General features: G+C 49.9%; 2 protein-coding genes and 1 long non-coding RNA gene across 3 annotated transcripts; 2 read left to right on the top strand and 1 right to left on the bottom strand.

Moving 5' to 3' along the window:
• Positions 1-4,317: 4,317 nt before the first annotated feature.
• LOC144130015 (uncharacterized) lies at positions 4,318-9,887 on the top strand. Its single transcript, XM_077664058.1, has 3 exons — positions 4,318-4,458; positions 5,701-6,719; positions 9,770-9,887. The coding sequence occupies exons 1-3, from the start codon at positions 4,318-4,320 to the stop codon at positions 9,885-9,887; spliced, it is 1,278 nt and encodes a 425-aa protein (XP_077520184.1).
• A 125-nt stretch (positions 9,888-10,012) lies between these two features.
• On the top strand, positions 10,013-13,924 carry LOC144130014 (kell blood group glycoprotein homolog). Its single transcript, XM_077664057.1, has 3 exons — positions 10,013-10,097; positions 12,265-12,617; positions 13,553-13,924. Exons 1-3 carry the CDS (start codon positions 10,013-10,015, stop codon positions 13,922-13,924), a joined length of 810 nt encoding a protein of 269 aa, XP_077520183.1.
• A 611-nt stretch (positions 13,925-14,535) lies between these two features.
• Positions 14,536-16,055, bottom strand: LOC144127581 (uncharacterized). Its single transcript, XR_013313545.1, has 3 exons — positions 15,927-16,055; positions 15,767-15,838; positions 14,536-14,765 (listed from the first exon to the last, which is right to left on the bottom strand). It is a non-coding gene; the product is annotated as an uncharacterized LOC144127581 (long non-coding RNA).
• Between the last annotated feature and the right edge of the window lie 664 nt (positions 16,056-16,719).

The following is a 16,719-nucleotide window of genomic DNA, read 5'->3' as shown; positions in this document are numbered from 1 at the left end:
GCCCTACCTTTCCACACCCTCCATCCCCAACCATGGCGGAGTCATACTGGGAGAGCCTCCTGGCCAGCTCCGCTGCTGCTGACCAGCTCCGGATAATTGCCGACGCCCTGAAGCAGATAAACTTCCAAGGGCTGTCCTTTGCCCTCTAAGGGCAACCCCTAAGGGTTGCCTCGTGCCATGTAAGGGGGTTTTGCCTCCCTCTGCATTGCTTGGCAATAAATGGTTTCACCACCACCGCCACCAGTTCAGTACTCCCAGCCGGGAGTCACTCCCATGCGTAGGCGTTTAGAAATACATCGCCTTCGAAATGAAGCTTAGTACTTTCAGAACCTGCTCTGGGATGAATTTGGTTGTTCTTCATGAAGGGACGACATCATAAGTGCACTGCGAATTCAGAAAACTGCCGTGAAAACTTTTGCTTCCAAGCATTCCTATGGGCGCTAAGCCTAGTTTTCACCCCCTGTCGGGTCAGCCTGCCTCGAACCCCCGCTTTGTTTGTAGACACGCTGTTGTCTGTTAACATTATCGCGTCAAACCCTTAAGGCGAAGCCTAACTGTCCCCTCAATTTGTTTCCAAATCATAACGTCCATCGAACATCCTGGATTCAGCAGCAGCATATCTAGACTGGATCAGTTCTGCGTTATTTGGATGGACATTTCGCCATGTTACCCTTTCGCCAATATATCATTTATCGTACTCGGCTGCTTAGCTGTACGAACTCGAGCGCATGCTATCCATTAGGAGGAGAGTGTGCGAGCTGTATGTATTGTGCTGTACTGTAGCACGAGCCACATTTCTAGGCCATTGATTTACCATTTTAGCGACAACTGCACATATAATGTTTAAATATTTAATTAAGGTTAGTAAAAGGTTATTTCAACCTTTATTTGAAGCGTTTTGAAACATTAGAATAAAGGACATCAGAAATGTACTAACCCAGACGAAAAAAACATTTCAGTACAATTACGGTTTCCAATTGGATCCGGTTGGAATGTCCAATTGGTTCCAGCTGTATATTTAAGATCAGATGGTTCCAATTAGACATTCCGACTGGAATCAGTCAGTTGGTTCCAACTGTGCATTTGGAACTAATTGAAAGCTCCAGCTGGGACGTTCCGATTGCTTTAAATTGAAACCACTTATTTCCAAATGCACAACCTGAGAGCCAAATCGGACGCAATTATTTTTTTCGCCTGGGCCCGGGCGAAAGAGTGGACCTCCTCGTTACCCGGGAGGCCTGCTTGTGCGGGGGTCCAGATAAAGGTTACAGGGCGGGTGGGGTGCCAGAAGCGTAGAAGCCGAGCCGCGGTGCGGGATACCAGGCCTTTGACGAAATTGGCTAGCGCGGATTTTGAGCTGGAGAGAATTTTGGTGGCTGAGGTGGGTATGAGAGCGAGCGCAATGGCCGCTTCCACTGCAATTTCGAATGAGTCTATGGTGATGGAGCCTGGTGCGATTAATCGGGCCTGATTGTTAGCGACGGCAAGGACCATGCGGGAGCCCGACGAGTTCGCTGCCACGTCCACGTATGCTACCTCGGAACTGTCACCGTACATCTTGTGCAGGATTTTGGCGCGGGGCTGCCGTGCGTTCTCCGTCACGCTCGCGGTGCATATTCTTAGGGATGGGGAAGAATGATGAAATGGGAGCGTATAGGTCTGGAGGTAGGGGGATCCCCTCTGTAGGATGGGTGATTAGGGCGATAATAGCTGTGCTGTTAGGGTGACTTCTGTCAACTCTTCAAACGTGCTGTGGGTACCGACGTTGAGGAGCTGGGCAGTAGAGGTGCTGGGGGGAGGGGGGGGGGGGAGGTGACCTTCGTGCAGCTCCCGAGGAGCGCGTTGATGCGATTACGCTCATTCTGTTTTAAGGGGAGGTGGGGGTATGAGTACGCCGTGCGGCTCGTGATGTAGGCTTGGATGAGGCGGAGAGGGTTCCGCTCTCGCAGACCCGCACGCCGGTTCGCCACGCGCCGAATGAGAGGGGTGGCTTGCTGGATTTAGGTCTGGAGAGCTTGGATGGCGTTGTCGTGCGCGCCGTGGGAGTGAAGGGCGAGGCCCAGGATCCGAATCTTGGATATGAGGGGAATGGGGTGATTCTTAAGCATGAGTGAGATGGGAGAGTTGGCGGGGTCGTGCGGCATGGGAAGGTACGAGATTTGGAAGGGGGAGCAGGCTAGGCCGCCCGCGCGAGCGTACGAGTCGATGATGTTGAGGGCCGACTGTAGGTTATGCTCCAGTCGGCATCACTGCCTCGATTGGCCCAGACAGGGATGTCGACAGTATATAGAGGCTTAAATGTATGCCCGGAACTTGGGTGAGATTGTGGGGAGTTGAGAAGGGCTATGTTGAAGAGGATATGAGACAGCACAGCACTCTGAGGCATTACCCGTGCTCCGAGTGAGACACCGGGGAGTCAGTGGTCGCCCAGGGTGAGTGTGGTTTTGCGTTCGGAGAGGAAGTCGCGGACGTAATTGTACATCCGCAGGCATGCGCCTAGGGCGTGAAGGCCTTCTAGGGCGGCTGCGTAGGTAACGTTGTCGAAAGCTTTTGTTAGGTCGACGCCAAGGATAGCCTTGGTGTCGCCCGAAGGGGAGTCAAGGATGTGGTGTCTGAGTTGTAGAAAGGAGTCCTAGGTGGATAAGCCCGGGCGGAAAGCAAACATGCACGAAGGCATGAGGTTGTTCTCCATATACCGGCTGAGCCGGGTCTGGAGAACGGGCTCCATGAGCTTGTCCACACACGACGTAAGAGAGATGGGACGAAGGTTAGCGGGCAGAAGTGGTTTGCCGGATTTGGGAATAAAAACTACTTTGGCGTCTTTCCATGAAGGTGGGAGGGCGTCGCGCAGCCAGCATTCGTTGAAGTAGTCGGTTAGGGCTTTGACGGAGGGGAACGCGGCCCATAGAAAGCACATGTAAGCAAAACTTGCCAACTTATATTTGTCGTTTGACTGAGCACCCAAGAAGGCAGTCGTTCGTTAACAGCTGGCGAATGCTTTGAAGAAGAGTGTGACAAATTATGGTACTCCATTTCCAAGCTATCTTCGTAAAACGCCGCTATAAATGTGTGTTGTGAAGCCATGTCCCCAAAAGGCGCTTAATCCGCTGGCACCAATTCCTCCTTCCGTTGCGTTCATAGCGGTCGGCGGCCGAATAACAGCGTATTAATCCCCCTGACAACGGACGATCGAAACACGCGGGCGCGGGTGGTGTTCGACTGGCACTATTTTCCTTCCTCCATGTCCTTTCAGAAACTTCTTGCGGTCAGATCTTGCTCTTTACTACAGACGCTATAGCGCCAATTCCTCCGTAAGTTACGTCCATAGCGAATGGTGTACCACAATTTACGGCTCTTCAGCGGAGGTTTCTCCAATTAGCCGAGACGGAAGCTGCTCGCACTTTCCTCTTCCTGTGGAACCATGTATCGGCTCTGCCGTATATACCTACAGCAACTCCATCGGAGCCGCAAGCGGCCGGTGTTTCGTCTGCGGCGACGTCTGTACAGTGCGTGGTTCTCCTTCGCGCGCTTGCCACGGCGTTTGAGAACTGCTTTTTCAGATAATGCTGTCTAGGCTGTGTAGTTTGAACGACTGCATTAGTGAACAAATGTAGCGCACGCGGCAGGATGTCGGACTACCCTAGAAGGTTGCGCGATCACCCTCAGCCTAGTCCGCTGCAGCTTCTCTCATATACTGTTCAGATACGCCGGCTGCGTCCACCTTGTCCCCGCAACAGTTCACGGTATACGCAGCGATGGATTGGTTCTCGTAAGACAATACGTATATACCTTCGGCAGGTAGCGACTGCTGATCAGGACCATGAGAGCGAAATATCTAGCAGAATAAGAATGTAGCGGGGTACATTTGGAAGTGGCTCTCAGATCCCTCAAGAGGAATGCGTGGAGTAGATTTATCTTGCCAGTACTCATTCTTGGGACAATGTTGGGGACTTGAAATTAAATTGAGGACAGCGCAGCTAGCTATACAAAGGAAAATGATATGGGCAACGTTAAAAGACTGGTAGAAAACAGTGACTCAGGAAACAGACGGGAGTTAGCGATATCTGGAAACACTGACAATACCAGGTTCTGTTTGTGTAATTACTTCTCCCGGCAATTTTATTCTAATCTTTCACTCCCTTTGAAAAGTTGGATCTTTTTTCTTTCTTTTACAATGTGTTACGCGCGCAGTCGGCTGAGTCCAAATGTTGACGTTGTCACGAGCCAGTAAAGAGATGAAGAATTTGTGTCAGAAGAAGAAGAAGACCGTTTGCGAGGTCAGAAGGAGGGCGAATTACATGCGAAAACGCAGAGACGATGAGCTCCTGTATCGGAGGGGGCCAGTCGTCGAATCAAGTGGACACCCCGGGTGCCCACCCTCCAGAGCAACCTGAGAGGCGATGCAGCCAAACTGGTGTCTCAGATCCGACCCGGGAAGAGCCCGAGGATATCGACGAGGTAATGACTACTGCTTTCTTGGTTTCCTTCGGAAGCACTCAGCCAGAGCAAAACAGCCGAATCGCGCTATGCCAAAATGATTTAAGTATTTGTTTACTCAGTAAATGAGAGGGGGAAAGATGGCCCTCGAAGCACGAACTTACAAGGGGAGGGAGGGAAGCCTCAGGACGCTGACCAACGTTTCGATAAAAGGCCTTGCCTTCGCTAGATTAGCTGTGGTCGGTACTTCGAGAGAGAGGGACCGGGGTGTGAACGTGGAAGGGTCATTGTTGTGTTATCAGTGATTCGTTCAAAAACAAAATACTGCGGAGGGAAAATGTTACCCATTGCATCCATCTGCTGTCGAAGCTTGAAGCACCTGAGCTGCGGCTAGCGGAAATAAAAGGGAGAGGGAAATAAAGAATAGAGTGAGGGTTATTGATGAAGAAATGCGTTTTTGGGGTTGTGGGCACTGAGGCTGTATTTTTTCCCGGAACCGGAACCGAACAGAACCCATATATTTTGCTCTATCTTTGAACCGAATGCGAACCGGACGATTCAGAGGAACCTCTCCGAACCGGTTCGGGACTATTTTTGGTGCACTGTGGCACTATTATTATTATTATTATTATTATTATTATTATTATTATTATTATTATTATTATTATTATTATTATTTCAGAAAAATAGGAGGTCTTACCGCACAGGTTTAGCCATCGAACGCTGCGCTGGGCAGTGCGAAGATGGCGCCCTACCTACGAGAACAAAACAGAGAGAACAAGGGTTGGGGGGAGCCTCAGTCTGCTATAAGGCAAGGTGTCGACAAGACTGCTTGTCTTCGTCTGATCCAGACCGATAAAAACCGATGATTCTTTCTTCATCGTTTTTTATCGGTTTTTATCAAATGTGGGTGGCTGCAGTGCATCTGTGTTTGACAAGACGCCTTTGCGCGTGCGTGTGTAAGTGTATAAAATGACTGCTTACGTTCGAATAAAATTCAGTTGTAAGTTCAGCGCCTTCAGTTTGTCTCGTCTCGTTTTTTGTCTGCGTTCGTAAGCGCTAGTTTTTAATACGATTGATTTCGCGAGTTCGAAAGCGTCGATAAGCAAACATTACAGCAAGCTTCAATGAAGAGATTATCCAGCTAATGTTCGGACGGGAACGTAGGCAGTGAGGGCTGAAAACGTTTGACGATGTTAAAGAAATCGGCCATAGCGATACTGCGCCAGTAATGTGCAGACAGGCTATTCCCACGGCCTGCAGGGTGGCGTCAGGCGAAGCATGATTCTGTCGCTCATCGCCGGCATGGTGCTGTCGATCGCCATCTACGCCATGTGGCACGTCCTGGAGGTGTCGTACAGGCACAAGGCCGGAGCCCTGGTCAAGGCCGACGAGGAGAGTGCGGCGACGGCTGCGATGCAGGAGCGCTTCCATTCGACTACGCCGCACACGCCGTCCCTGCTCTGCACGTCGCCCAGCTGCGAGCAGTTCTCCAGCATATTCCAGGACGCGCTGTCCTACGACGTGGAGCCCTGCTCGGACTTCTACAAGTTTGTCTGCAAGCGCTGGAGTCTACAGCGGCCGCACGAGTTCACCGTCAAGGCTGAACACCGGCACCGCATCGTCGCCCTGATGCGCAGCGTCCTGGAAGCCGTGCCCCGCTCCGGGACCTCGCTGTTTTCTGAGACCAAGGCCGCTGCCCTGTACCGCATCTGCATGAACCCGGTCCGCGACTTGGAAGCGCTGAAGGAGTTCATCCGCGTCGAGGACGTCGCTTTTAGCGACGAGCCGGGCGAACACCCGCTAAAGCTCTTGATCTACCTGAACATCCGCTACGGCCTGGAGACACTCTTCCACATCAGACGAGGGCCGACCTCGGCGCGCAAAGGGAACTGGACCTTCGTTTTCGAGAAGATTGACCTGCACTTGTACGCGCCCTTTCTCGGTGTAGTGACGAGTAGCGTCCACTTCATCAAGAAGGCGTTCACTCTGGTCACCGGCAAGAACGCCTCCGAAGACGTCGTGAGCGACATCATCAGCGTCGACGAGTTCGTGATGTCTGTCTTTAAGCGGCTGCCATGGTTGCCCCTGAGCAAGACATTTCAGCTCGGAGAAGGTGGCCGCTTCGCGGCCAACGTGACGGTGGCCGACGTGTTCCTCTACCTCGGACACGCTCTGCGCATACAGTTTGAAGTGGAGGACTGTATCGTGGTCGCCTCTGTCGACATCATCGAGTTTCTTGAACAGATCCTCACCAAGTACAGCACCAAGCAGCTCAACAGGTGAGGGACCGTGTGCTTCATGTGTTATACGAATTAGCTCTGTAGGATGGGCATGGCGACTTGTCTCGCTGCAGCCTGCTAAGCTTTTGCCAGTCCAGATCCTGAATGCAATGCGAAAGAGCAAAATACAACCAATAAAAACACTACCTGTTCGCATGTTTCACACAGCTATATGCAGTAAAATCTCGTTAACTCGACCCACGTTAATTAGGAATACTAAATATTCGGGCGCCATGTCCGGGGGCTCATGAAACTTATGTGCTAATATATGGCTTGAAACACTCGTTAATTCGCAGGAATTCAGCCACGCTTAGATTAATTCGGACGCATGTGTACTGGGCGCCGGAGATATGGTGAAGATGAAGAATAAGTGAGGTTTAGCCCCTCTACCACGAGTGGCACTGGTGTCCAGCAAAAATCGATATTATCATTGGTGCGTAAATACGACGGGATGCTTAAATTTTGTGTTGTGACCCAAACGTCATTATGACACGTAAGGATGCATTGTAAATTAATCCTACTGAAATGAAGATTGCTGTGAGACGGGAATCGAATCCGTGCCCCTTTGGATCCCTAGTCAGACACCCCGCCCGTACTGACTAACACCGATACGTGACGTAAGCAAGATGCGGTGAGGCTGCTGACGCCGGCTGGGACAACAGGGGTAAAAAGGAGGCTTAGCGCCCCTGGGAATACATGGAAGCAAAAGTTTTCAAGGCAGTTTTCTGATCTCACATTGCACCTACGATGTCGTCCCTTCGTGAAGAACAACCAAGGTCGTCCTGGAACAGATTCTGAAAGTATGAAGCGTCATTGCGAAGGCGATGTGTTTTTAAAGTACCGCGTTAGGTGCGCGTGGGGGTGATTCCCGGCGGAGGTTACGGCACGGGAGCGCGGGTCATTGAAACACCTGTAAGCAGAACTTTCTGAAATAGTTTATCATTTCACAGAGTATTCATGGCGGCGGATGTTCGTTAACATTTGGCGAGTGCTTTGAAGAAGTGTGTGAAAAATTATGCTACATTATTTCGAAACTATCTTTCTATTATGTCACGATAAACGTGTGTTGTGAAGCCGGACATACCCCAAAAAGGCGTTCTAGCTGCTGGGTGCTTCCACAAATCGCGCAAGCTCCTCGTGTTGTCCGACATGCTGCCGCGTGCATACATATGCTCTCTATTACAGTTCTTCTAACTAGACAGCCTAGACACGAGCATCACCTTTTGAAAGAGCAGTCCTCAAACGCCGTGGCAAGCGCACGAAGGAGAACCACGCACTGTAGACGACGGCGCCGCATGCATGCAGACGACACACCGGCCGCTCGCGGCTCAGGTATGCAGTGCTCTAGGTGCGGCAGAGCCGATCCATGGTTCCACATCGGAGGGAGGAAAGCGCGAGTGAATGTAACTTACGGAGGAATTGGCGCTAGCGTCTGTTGTACAGAACAGAATCAAAGCGCAGAAATATTCTGAAAGAACATGGACGAAGGAAAATTGTGCCAGTCGAACACCACCCGCACCCGCGTGTTTCGGTCATGGGGATTAATACGCCGTTATTCGGCCGCCGACCGCTATGAACGCAACAGAAGGAGGAATTGGCGCCAACTTTTTGGGGTATGTCCCGCATCACAACACACATTTATCGTGGCATTTTACAAAGATAGCTTCGAAATGAAGTACCATAATATGTCACACTCTTCTTCAAAGCATTCGCCAGCTGTTAACGAACGACCGCTTCTATGGGTGCTCAGTCAAACGAGAAATATAACTTGGCAAGTTTTGCTTACATGTGTACGTTTCAATCGGCCTCCCTCCCGTTCCGTATACCCCAGCGACGGCCGACTCCCATGCGCGCCTTTCGGGGTGTTTTAAAAATACATTGCATTCGAAATGACGCTTCGTACTTTCGCAATGGGTTCTAGGATGAACTTGGTTGTTATTTACAGAGAGACGACATGATACGTGCATCGCGAAAAAAAAAACTGCTTTGCAAACTTTTGCTTCCATGTATTCCTATGTGCGTTAAGCCTACTTTTCACACCCCCAGTCGAATGCGGGATTTTACACAGTCGGTGTACCAAACACTTCTCTATGTTAAGAAACGTACCAGATTCTGTACATAAGTTCGAGGTTTGATATAGATTGCTCTTTTTGACCCGCTGTCATCTATTGTATAGAGAAGGCAGTCGTCCTGCAAATAGCTTAGTTTCGACATCAGAATCGACCGCACTCGTATATCATTCTTACAGATTAGAAATAGAATAGGCCCTGAGATTGGTGGCTGCGGGACACCAGATGAGATTGAACACTTGCTTGTCAACGCGGACGTATTGAAACCTGTCACCTATAGGTATGTTGTAAATAAAATTGATAAGATTAGAAGTGATTACGGCACCCTAAAGGTTTGCTATGATTTTAGCGCGGGCACCTTACCAAGGCTTGGAAATCCAAAAACACTAATGTGCCATATTTGGCCCGCCGCGGTGGCTCAGTGGGTAGAGCGCTCGGCTACTGATCTGAGTTCCCGGGCTCGAACCCGACCGTGGCGGCTGCGTCTTTATGGAGACAAAACGCTAAGGCGCCCGTGTGCTGCGCGATGTCAGTGCACGTTAAATATCCCCAGGTGGTCGAAATTATTCCGGAGCCCTCTACTACGGCACCTCTCTCTTCCTTTCTTCTTTCACTCCTTCCTTTATATCCCTTCCCTTACGGCGCGGTTCAGGTGTCCGCCGATACGTGAGACAGATACTGCGCCATTTTATTTACCAAAAAACAATTTCTGTCATCAGATTGTTGGCGGTGTTCTTAGAAAATTGAAAAACACGCCGTCTCCGTGAAGCCATACGCCTCCCCACACGCTTCGCTGCTGCTGCATCGCGTAGACTCGGCACAGGCGAGCCCTGTGGCTACTATTCTGAGAACGGCATACGAACTCGCAACCACACGTGCGCAGTTCGGGACACTATGAGCCCGCTATATAAGAGGCTTGCATATTCGATCCGTATATATTTTTCGGTGCCAGCTGACGAGTTCCGACCGTGCTCGGTCCAGGTACGTGCGATGGTCTGCGCTGCGCCATGTGGTGCTCATGGCCGAGCCTGCGCTGCTGGAGGCGGACGAGCTGCGCCACTTCTTCTGCTACACCATGCTGGAGCGGCTGCTGCACTAACGCGTTCACGAGGCGCTTCCTCGAAGGCGTGGTGTCGCCGGGCGGCTACGCGACGCGCGAGGCGTCCGACATGATCAGGCGCCATCCTGCGCTCGGTGCTGACCTTCGTCGACGCAGCAGCTGGGATGAACGCCGGCCAAAAGCTCACCATTCACCTGGAGCTGACCAAGACCGTCCGCATAATGGGATACCCTCGCTCGCGAGATCTGGGTGAGAGCACTCGCCCGGGGGTCCATGCTCCGTTTCATACATAGCAGGCAACGCTGCTAAGAGCTAGCGTGCCTGTTCGCGCAGCTCAAGACCGCCCCAAAAAATAGTTCGCCATACAACCACTGTAAACACAAGCATATTTCGTTGAGACAAACCTTAATTGCCTCGCGGCTAGCACCTCCTGGACTTCATTTCTCATCTTGCCATATTTTCGCCCTGCTACTCATAGAGACTTCGCGAAGCAAGCATTACATGTGGCGGTTTAAAAACAGCGGTTGGCAGGGCAAATCGCTCGTATTCAATCCGCGCCCAAAAAAGTAGCTCGCAGTGGTGCACACATGCTCTCAGAGCGAGTGGAGTTTCCCCTAGGCATCAAGAAAATTAAACTTGAAGCGTACTCCACTCGCTCTGAGAGCATGTGTGCCCCACTGCGAGCTACTTTTTTGGGCGCGGATTGAATACGAGCGATTTGCCCTGCCAACCGCGTTTTAAACCGCGACATGTAAAGCTGAGTACCCGACCGCGGCGGCTGCGTTTTTATGGAGGAAAAACGCTAAGGCGCCCGTGTGCTGTGCGATGTCAGTGCACGTTAAAGATCCCCAGGTGGTTGAAATTATTCCGGAGCCCTCCACTACGGCACCTTTTTCCTCCTTTCTTCTTTCACTCCCTCCCTTATCCCTTCCCTTACGGCGCGGTTCAGTGTCCAACGATATAGTGAGACAGATACTGAGCCATTTCCTTTCCAAAAAAAAAACAATTATTATTATTAAGCTGAGTACGCGAATGAGAATGAGCTTAAAAGATGAAAACTATTAAATTCTATAATAAACGTAAGGAGTACTTTTTTCACCGAGGTGCAAGATTATAAAAGTGTAATCAATAAAGCGTGTGTAAAAGAACGGTTTTAAAGGACGGCTATAAAGGAATTTGTTTCTAGAACGACCATGAAGATAATTATGACAATTAGGTCCTATTTTCATGCCCGTTGAGGTTTCACTAACCTGAACGTAGTGAGTTCCGTAAATTCATATTGTTAGGCTCACGTATAAGTTTCAAAAGAGTGCCTAAAGTGGAGCTGTCGACGGATTTTTGACGGCATGCAGTGCTCATCATAGGCGGTCATTACAGACTGAACACCATCCATATGAGGTACATCCGTAATACAATACGGTGACAAGCAGAGCGCATGGCGGGTATTATCTGAAAGGAAGTGCGTGGTATCCTTAATGAAAGAAGAGAACATGGAAGGAGTATTGTTAATGAGGGAGTCCCCATAACATGAAATATTCGCAGTGACCATTCCCACACCGGAGGCAATGGGCCACCCTGCGAACGCGTCGTTGATGCGCAGCTTGCCTTACCTGATGTCGCCTGGGATGACTTTGTTGATGTGTATGATGACACTGACATCGGAAAGTCGTATACTGACGAAGATAACAGTAGGCGAAGTACGAGGACTCTCGCACTGACGATATTTGATGAGGACGATGACGAGGAGGCCGACCTACCAGCTGCTTCTGAGAGCGCTTCCGCACCGGTTATTTACATCTCGTCCCTAAGCCAGCCTGTTGGTAGCAAGCGTATCGGCGAGAAGCATGTGGCTGCGCTGGAAAACTTGGAAAGCGCCGTAATAGGGTCTAGTTTGAATGAGCACACGTGCATAAAAGTCAGCTTTCAGGCTTTGTGTTTTTGTGTGTAACATGGGAAGTACATTTACTGCGAACATATGATACAACTAACGCATTCTGCGTCAGGATCGTCATAAGTGGTCTCGACTGTATTGTTGATTTCAGTGTGTATCGAAGCATCGACGATACAGGGTGTCTGTTTTAGAAATCAATTTTGTTTCGGTATCTTGTATCGGTACCGCAAGTGAAATTTTTGAATGTATCGCTATCGAAGACACTTTCTTCAAGAATCTTGACCAGTCCTGGTCTCGCCCTGCATGAGATTGAGAGTTACAGGGGTGCCATAAGGGCCTCACTAAATGGCTGAAGAGCAACCCCAGATAATTTTGTGCAAACGCATCGTGCATGACGTGCACGTTGCTGCCCTCCTGTCACGTGCTTGACTCAGCACCTGACGAGCACGACAATGAATCACCAGCCAGAAATATTCTCACGGTGCGCGAGGCGAAACAAAGCGAATTTCTCTCCTTGACCCCCAGACTGCCTGCACTACTTTCCCGCGAACGCAACCCACGGCAACGCTCTCGCGGCTTGGGCGGCCGCGGCGATGGAAGTCAGGGAGTGCCAGCTGAGCAGCGCGCTGCCTTCCGAGCCGCTCTTCTATCCGATGAGCACCGAGGTGATCTTCAGCTCGGAGGACCACACGCTGTCCGTGCCGGCGGCCCTGTTAATACCGCCCTTTTTCGGCCCTGAAGGTCTCCCTGGCATCAACTACGGAGCCCTAGGGTTGGCTGTGTCCAGTGCACTGATGGGCCTCCTGGATCTTTACATCTTGGGCGAGCAGTCCTATTCGACAACCGCCAACGGCGAAGGAGGCTTCGGACCCCGGCTGGTAAGAGTCGATCGCTTTCTTATACCTGCGGTTTTAGATACCTGTGAATAGAAGCCCTCTTTATGACTAGTACCGGCAGGGATCGAATGCGTACCTCTGCTTAGGAGCCAAAAACCGTGTCTGTGTGAACGCGGCGGGTCAATGAATGAATGAAGTAATCAGGTTAGCTCTGCGGATAGGCAAGGCGTGGTAAATGTCCCACTTCTCAATGCACATTTCAACCGCGCCCTGAGAGCAGGCAGGATCGAAGGAGGGAATGAAAAAAGGAAGAGAGAGGTGCCGTGGTGGAGGAGCCAGCAAATTACGTTATCTTGGGCTACTCTTTGTAATTTTCGTTTTCCTTTCTTGTCCCCTGCTCGTCCACCATGGGCCACGTCACTAGAAAGTGGAGACCGATGACAGAAGGACAAAACAAACGAAAAAGTCGCATTGATATAGAGAACGGGGTCGGCAGACTGATAAACGCACGGTTGACGAATTCTTTAGAAAAGTTGGGAATAAATTAACCCCGTTGAAAAAAGAAAGGGCACACGACCAGACACGCAGAGGCAGAACTGTGAATACGAAGAAAACTTACTGCAATGTTCCACAGCATGGGATGGGGCCAACAGTTTAGTACAGGCAGCGAGACGTTTGTAGGTTTAAGGGAGTACATCTATATCGGTCAAGCAGTGACCGTAGAGCAAGATCACAAGAATAATGTATCTAGGAGATCATGAATAGGGTGGAGAGTTGCGAGCTACTGCTAACTCCCGTCAAGAAGGAAGTGCATGAAGTTTTATCCTGGCAGGGCGCACCCATAAGGCGGAAACTTGGAGGACTACGAAGAGCTTCACATGGAATGGGGAACGACGCAGCGTGTGCGTAAATATTCCACACGGAGTGCAGCTTATAGCGGGTTCGATTGGAATTCGCAACTGCGTGTAATTTGGCAGGGATGTCTCAAAAAGGCCTACGAACAAGAGATGGGTGCCAGCTTCGCCATGCTGAACAAGATGTCCGCGCTGCGAGACTTCGTGGGCCTGTTCCCCGCCTACAGGGCGTTCGTGTCGACGGCGTCCGCCCAGCGCCTTCAGGGCCTCGGGTGGCTGAACGAGGAGCAGCTGTTCTTCGTGTCCTTCTGCTATCAGCAGTGCGAGAACACGGACGCCGTGCGGTCTCCGCTGGTCAACCGGATCGCCTCGTTCCGCTGCAACGTGCCGCTCAGGCACATGCCGCAGTTCGCGGATGCATTCAATTGTTCGTCCGGATCCCCTATGGTGTCCCGCGAACCGTGCTACTTCTGGGAGGCCTCGGCGCCAGCATAGCTGGTGTCGCACCCTCGGACGATCGCTCGCGCAGGCGACTTGGAGCCGAGTACCGGCACGGATCTGCAGGACTGACTGCCGCTGCTGCTAGAGGAAGTGCTTTGCTCATTGAGGACGTGTTTCTGCAGACGTTCCGTGGCAGTGTTACTGCATGTCTCCAAGCTGCAGTTGCCAGATTAGTGAGCTCCATATATACATGTTCATTTGTAACCCCCTTATCTTCACTGTTTGGTACTTGACGTTTTAGCGCGGTTTAGACTCCCAGAGTTTTTGCGAATAGAAATGAGGTTTTCGGTATGTGCGATTAATTATATGTACTAAGTGAAATTTTGTTACGGGAGTTCTGCGCTTACCGTGGAAATGCTATTCCGGAAGAGCTCCGGCCATTCATTGTTGCCGTTTTCTCTACAGGAAAGCTAGAACGAGACAACTGTGCAGCGCAGATTTTTGTCGTTGAGAAACGGGTCTCTGCAGTCGCCCACTGTTTCTGTGCGAACATTAATTGTAACCGTTTTCCGTGTAAAGGTTGTTCTTGAGGAACAGTATACCCAAGCCTTCTTATGCTTAAAGGCATGTCGCGTGATCTGCTGCAGCGCTTCAAAATTCCAAGCGACTGTTTTATTGTTTTAACTCAGCAGTAATGCAATGGGCGCTGGTGCGCGATTGACTGAAGACTGGTACTACGGATAGTCTTGTATCTCACGCATGGTCTTGAGCTCTTCTTGGGGGAGGCTGGAGACGTATTCTTTGATGGAACTTGGTATAAGCTTGGCCAGGAGCGACTTCAGGTATTGTTTCCCAGTGTTTAAAAGGACCCGTCGGTCCAGGCAACTCGCAGGCTCTGTAAGATAATAAACGTAGACTAAGGGACATGCGCTGTATAGTGTGAACTTCAGGCAGAGAGTGTCAGTATGAGAGGAGGTATATTCTTCTATATTCTTTCTTTTTGTTTCTCCTTGGACGATAAAGCGCAGTTACAAGGCGCCTCTGTTTATTGTGATTATATAAAAAAAAACGGAAGGAACAAACTACTTTCAGTTTTGAATATTTCTTTTAAGCGGAGAAGTAGTATGAGGAGGAGAAAATGCGTGCAATACTAATTCCTATCTATAACTAGTTTAAAACCGTTCGGTGACTTTGATAAAACGTATTCATCCGAATAAATCTACCATGTGAAAATTCGGTTTCTTCTAGTAAGGAGTAGCGCTCAAGTTTTAGTAATAAACATGGGCGGGCCGCGCTTTTGGTTTTGACCTGATCCTCCCGAGTTTTTCTTCCTATATATAGGGTAGAAGGGGGGGGGGGATTTTTTGTGTAACCATTTTTTGTTATATTCTTCTTCCATAAATGCATTGCGCAAATAGGACCGCCTTCCTGCAAGAGGCGCCCATAAATCCGCCCCTGGATCCGGGCAGGACATGCCACAGTCTGTAAACATTGCACAGACTCGCCTGGTAGAACAGTACATATGAGTAACCCTATAATATTTACGCCAAAATGACGAAGCTTACGGAGTGTGAGTGACTACTATATTTAACACTAACAGATAAATTACTGCCGACATCGAAACTGCTAGATTTCGGAGGCAATATTTGCGTGCAAGTCCAAAAACAAATATAGCTTAAAAACAAGCACGACTACTGTGCCCGATATGAGCAGCTGCTGTGAGATTTGAACGTTTTCTTCACACTTTACAGCAGGGCTCTGTTTAAAAAAGGCTTTTTTTTTTGTGCTAGCGGTGATATAGGTAAAGTCGAGAACGGGCGGAATAAAAGCTTCTGTCGCTCGTTTGCTCAGCGTTCGCCTTTGTTGCATCGCTTCTGCCACATAGTTAAAGCTTACCTTGGCAGAAAGCCAACTCGCTCTCCAGCAGAAGTACAACGCACAAGCAGAAGAGCTTCCTCATGGCAGCCCCTGGCAGATAAAGCAAACACCTCTTTCTACAAGTGTTTTCAAGCTATGTATTCGACGTAAAAAAAATACGGTTAAAACAGTTTCTAACCTTGTTTCGGCGTCACCGGACTCTCGCAGCGATGCACTCCACACAAGGGACGAGTGAGCGGTTGTGTGGGTCACACACACCTATGGAAGGTTCGCAACTGTGCAGAAATTCACCTGTACCGGACGCTTGAGACATCCGCGCTAAGAGATTACGCGATTCCGGTCGCGTTCCCCACTCTCCGTTGTAGCCTGCCAGGTTTGACTCAGGCAAACGGGAATGCGTGGAGTACTTTGGTCGCGTGGGCTGCGAGTCCCACGAAAAAAAACTGACTCATCTCGATACTTGTATGTACACGTCAGACACGGCGCACCGGTCATCACATCGCGCGCACAGAGCACAAGCGACCTTCGGCATGAGTGAGCGTGTTTGTCTGTGGCGATCCTGAGTCCTCTTTGTTTAGTGAAATTAACAAAATGTAACGAAGCAGTAGATCATGGGAGAAATATGAAGAGGAACACTGTCTACGTATCTTGAACTTCTTGTTATCGATACAAATTTTTTGGAGGCAAATTCGAAAAGTGAGAGCTTTCTTCAGTAATCAAAGTGAAAAAAAAATGCGTTAATCCGTTGAAACGACGTTCCTAGGATTTTTATCTGATGGTTTTCATTCTTGGTGTAGTTGCAATGCTTCTTTCGTCTGGTTGTCTAAACTTGTTTGCTAAGGTTTCGGCTGGAGTCAGCCACGCAGGTGCAAAGACAAGGATGTGTTTCGTGTTGCTGATTTTCAGAAAATACGCCCTCAGAGAGGGCTGCCGCAAGGATGCTACTTCTTTGATGATTTTTATATGTGGGG

The sequence above is a fragment of the Amblyomma americanum genome, chromosome 4, assembly GCF_052857255.1.
Source record: "Amblyomma americanum isolate KBUSLIRL-KWMA chromosome 4, ASM5285725v1, whole genome shotgun sequence".
NCBI classification, from domain to species: Eukaryota; Metazoa; Arthropoda; class Arachnida; order Ixodida; family Ixodidae; genus Amblyomma; species Amblyomma americanum.
Note: the sequence above shows the minus strand (reverse complement) of the source record. Positions and strands in the feature narration are given on the sequence as shown.

What these genes read in the sequence shown, in the direction of transcription:
- LOC144130015 (XM_077664058.1), top strand. Translation starts at nt 4,318, where the DNA reads ATGAGCTCCTGTATCGGAGGGGGCCAGTCGTCGAATCAAGTGGACACC. An exon ending in AGCCCGAGGATATCGACGAG is followed by an intron (nt 4,459 to 5,700) that starts GTAATGACTACT and finishes CACGGCCTGCAG; the next exon opens with GGTGGCGTCAGGCGAAGCAT. An exon ending in AGCACCAAGCAGCTCAACAG is followed by an intron (nt 6,720 to 9,769) that starts GTGAGGGACCGT and finishes TGCTCGGTCCAG; the next exon opens with GTACGTGCGATGGTCTGCGC.
- LOC144130014 (XM_077664057.1), top strand. Translation starts at nt 10,013, where the DNA reads ATGAACGCCGGCCAAAAGCTCACCATTCACCTGGAGCTGACCAAGACC. An exon ending in CCCTCGCTCGCGAGATCTGG is followed by an intron (nt 10,098 to 12,264) that starts GTGAGAGCACTC and finishes CTTGACCCCCAG; the next exon opens with ACTGCCTGCACTACTTTCCC. An exon ending in GAGGCTTCGGACCCCGGCTG is followed by an intron (nt 12,618 to 13,552) that starts GTAAGAGTCGAT and finishes GTAATTTGGCAG; the next exon opens with GGATGTCTCAAAAAGGCCTA.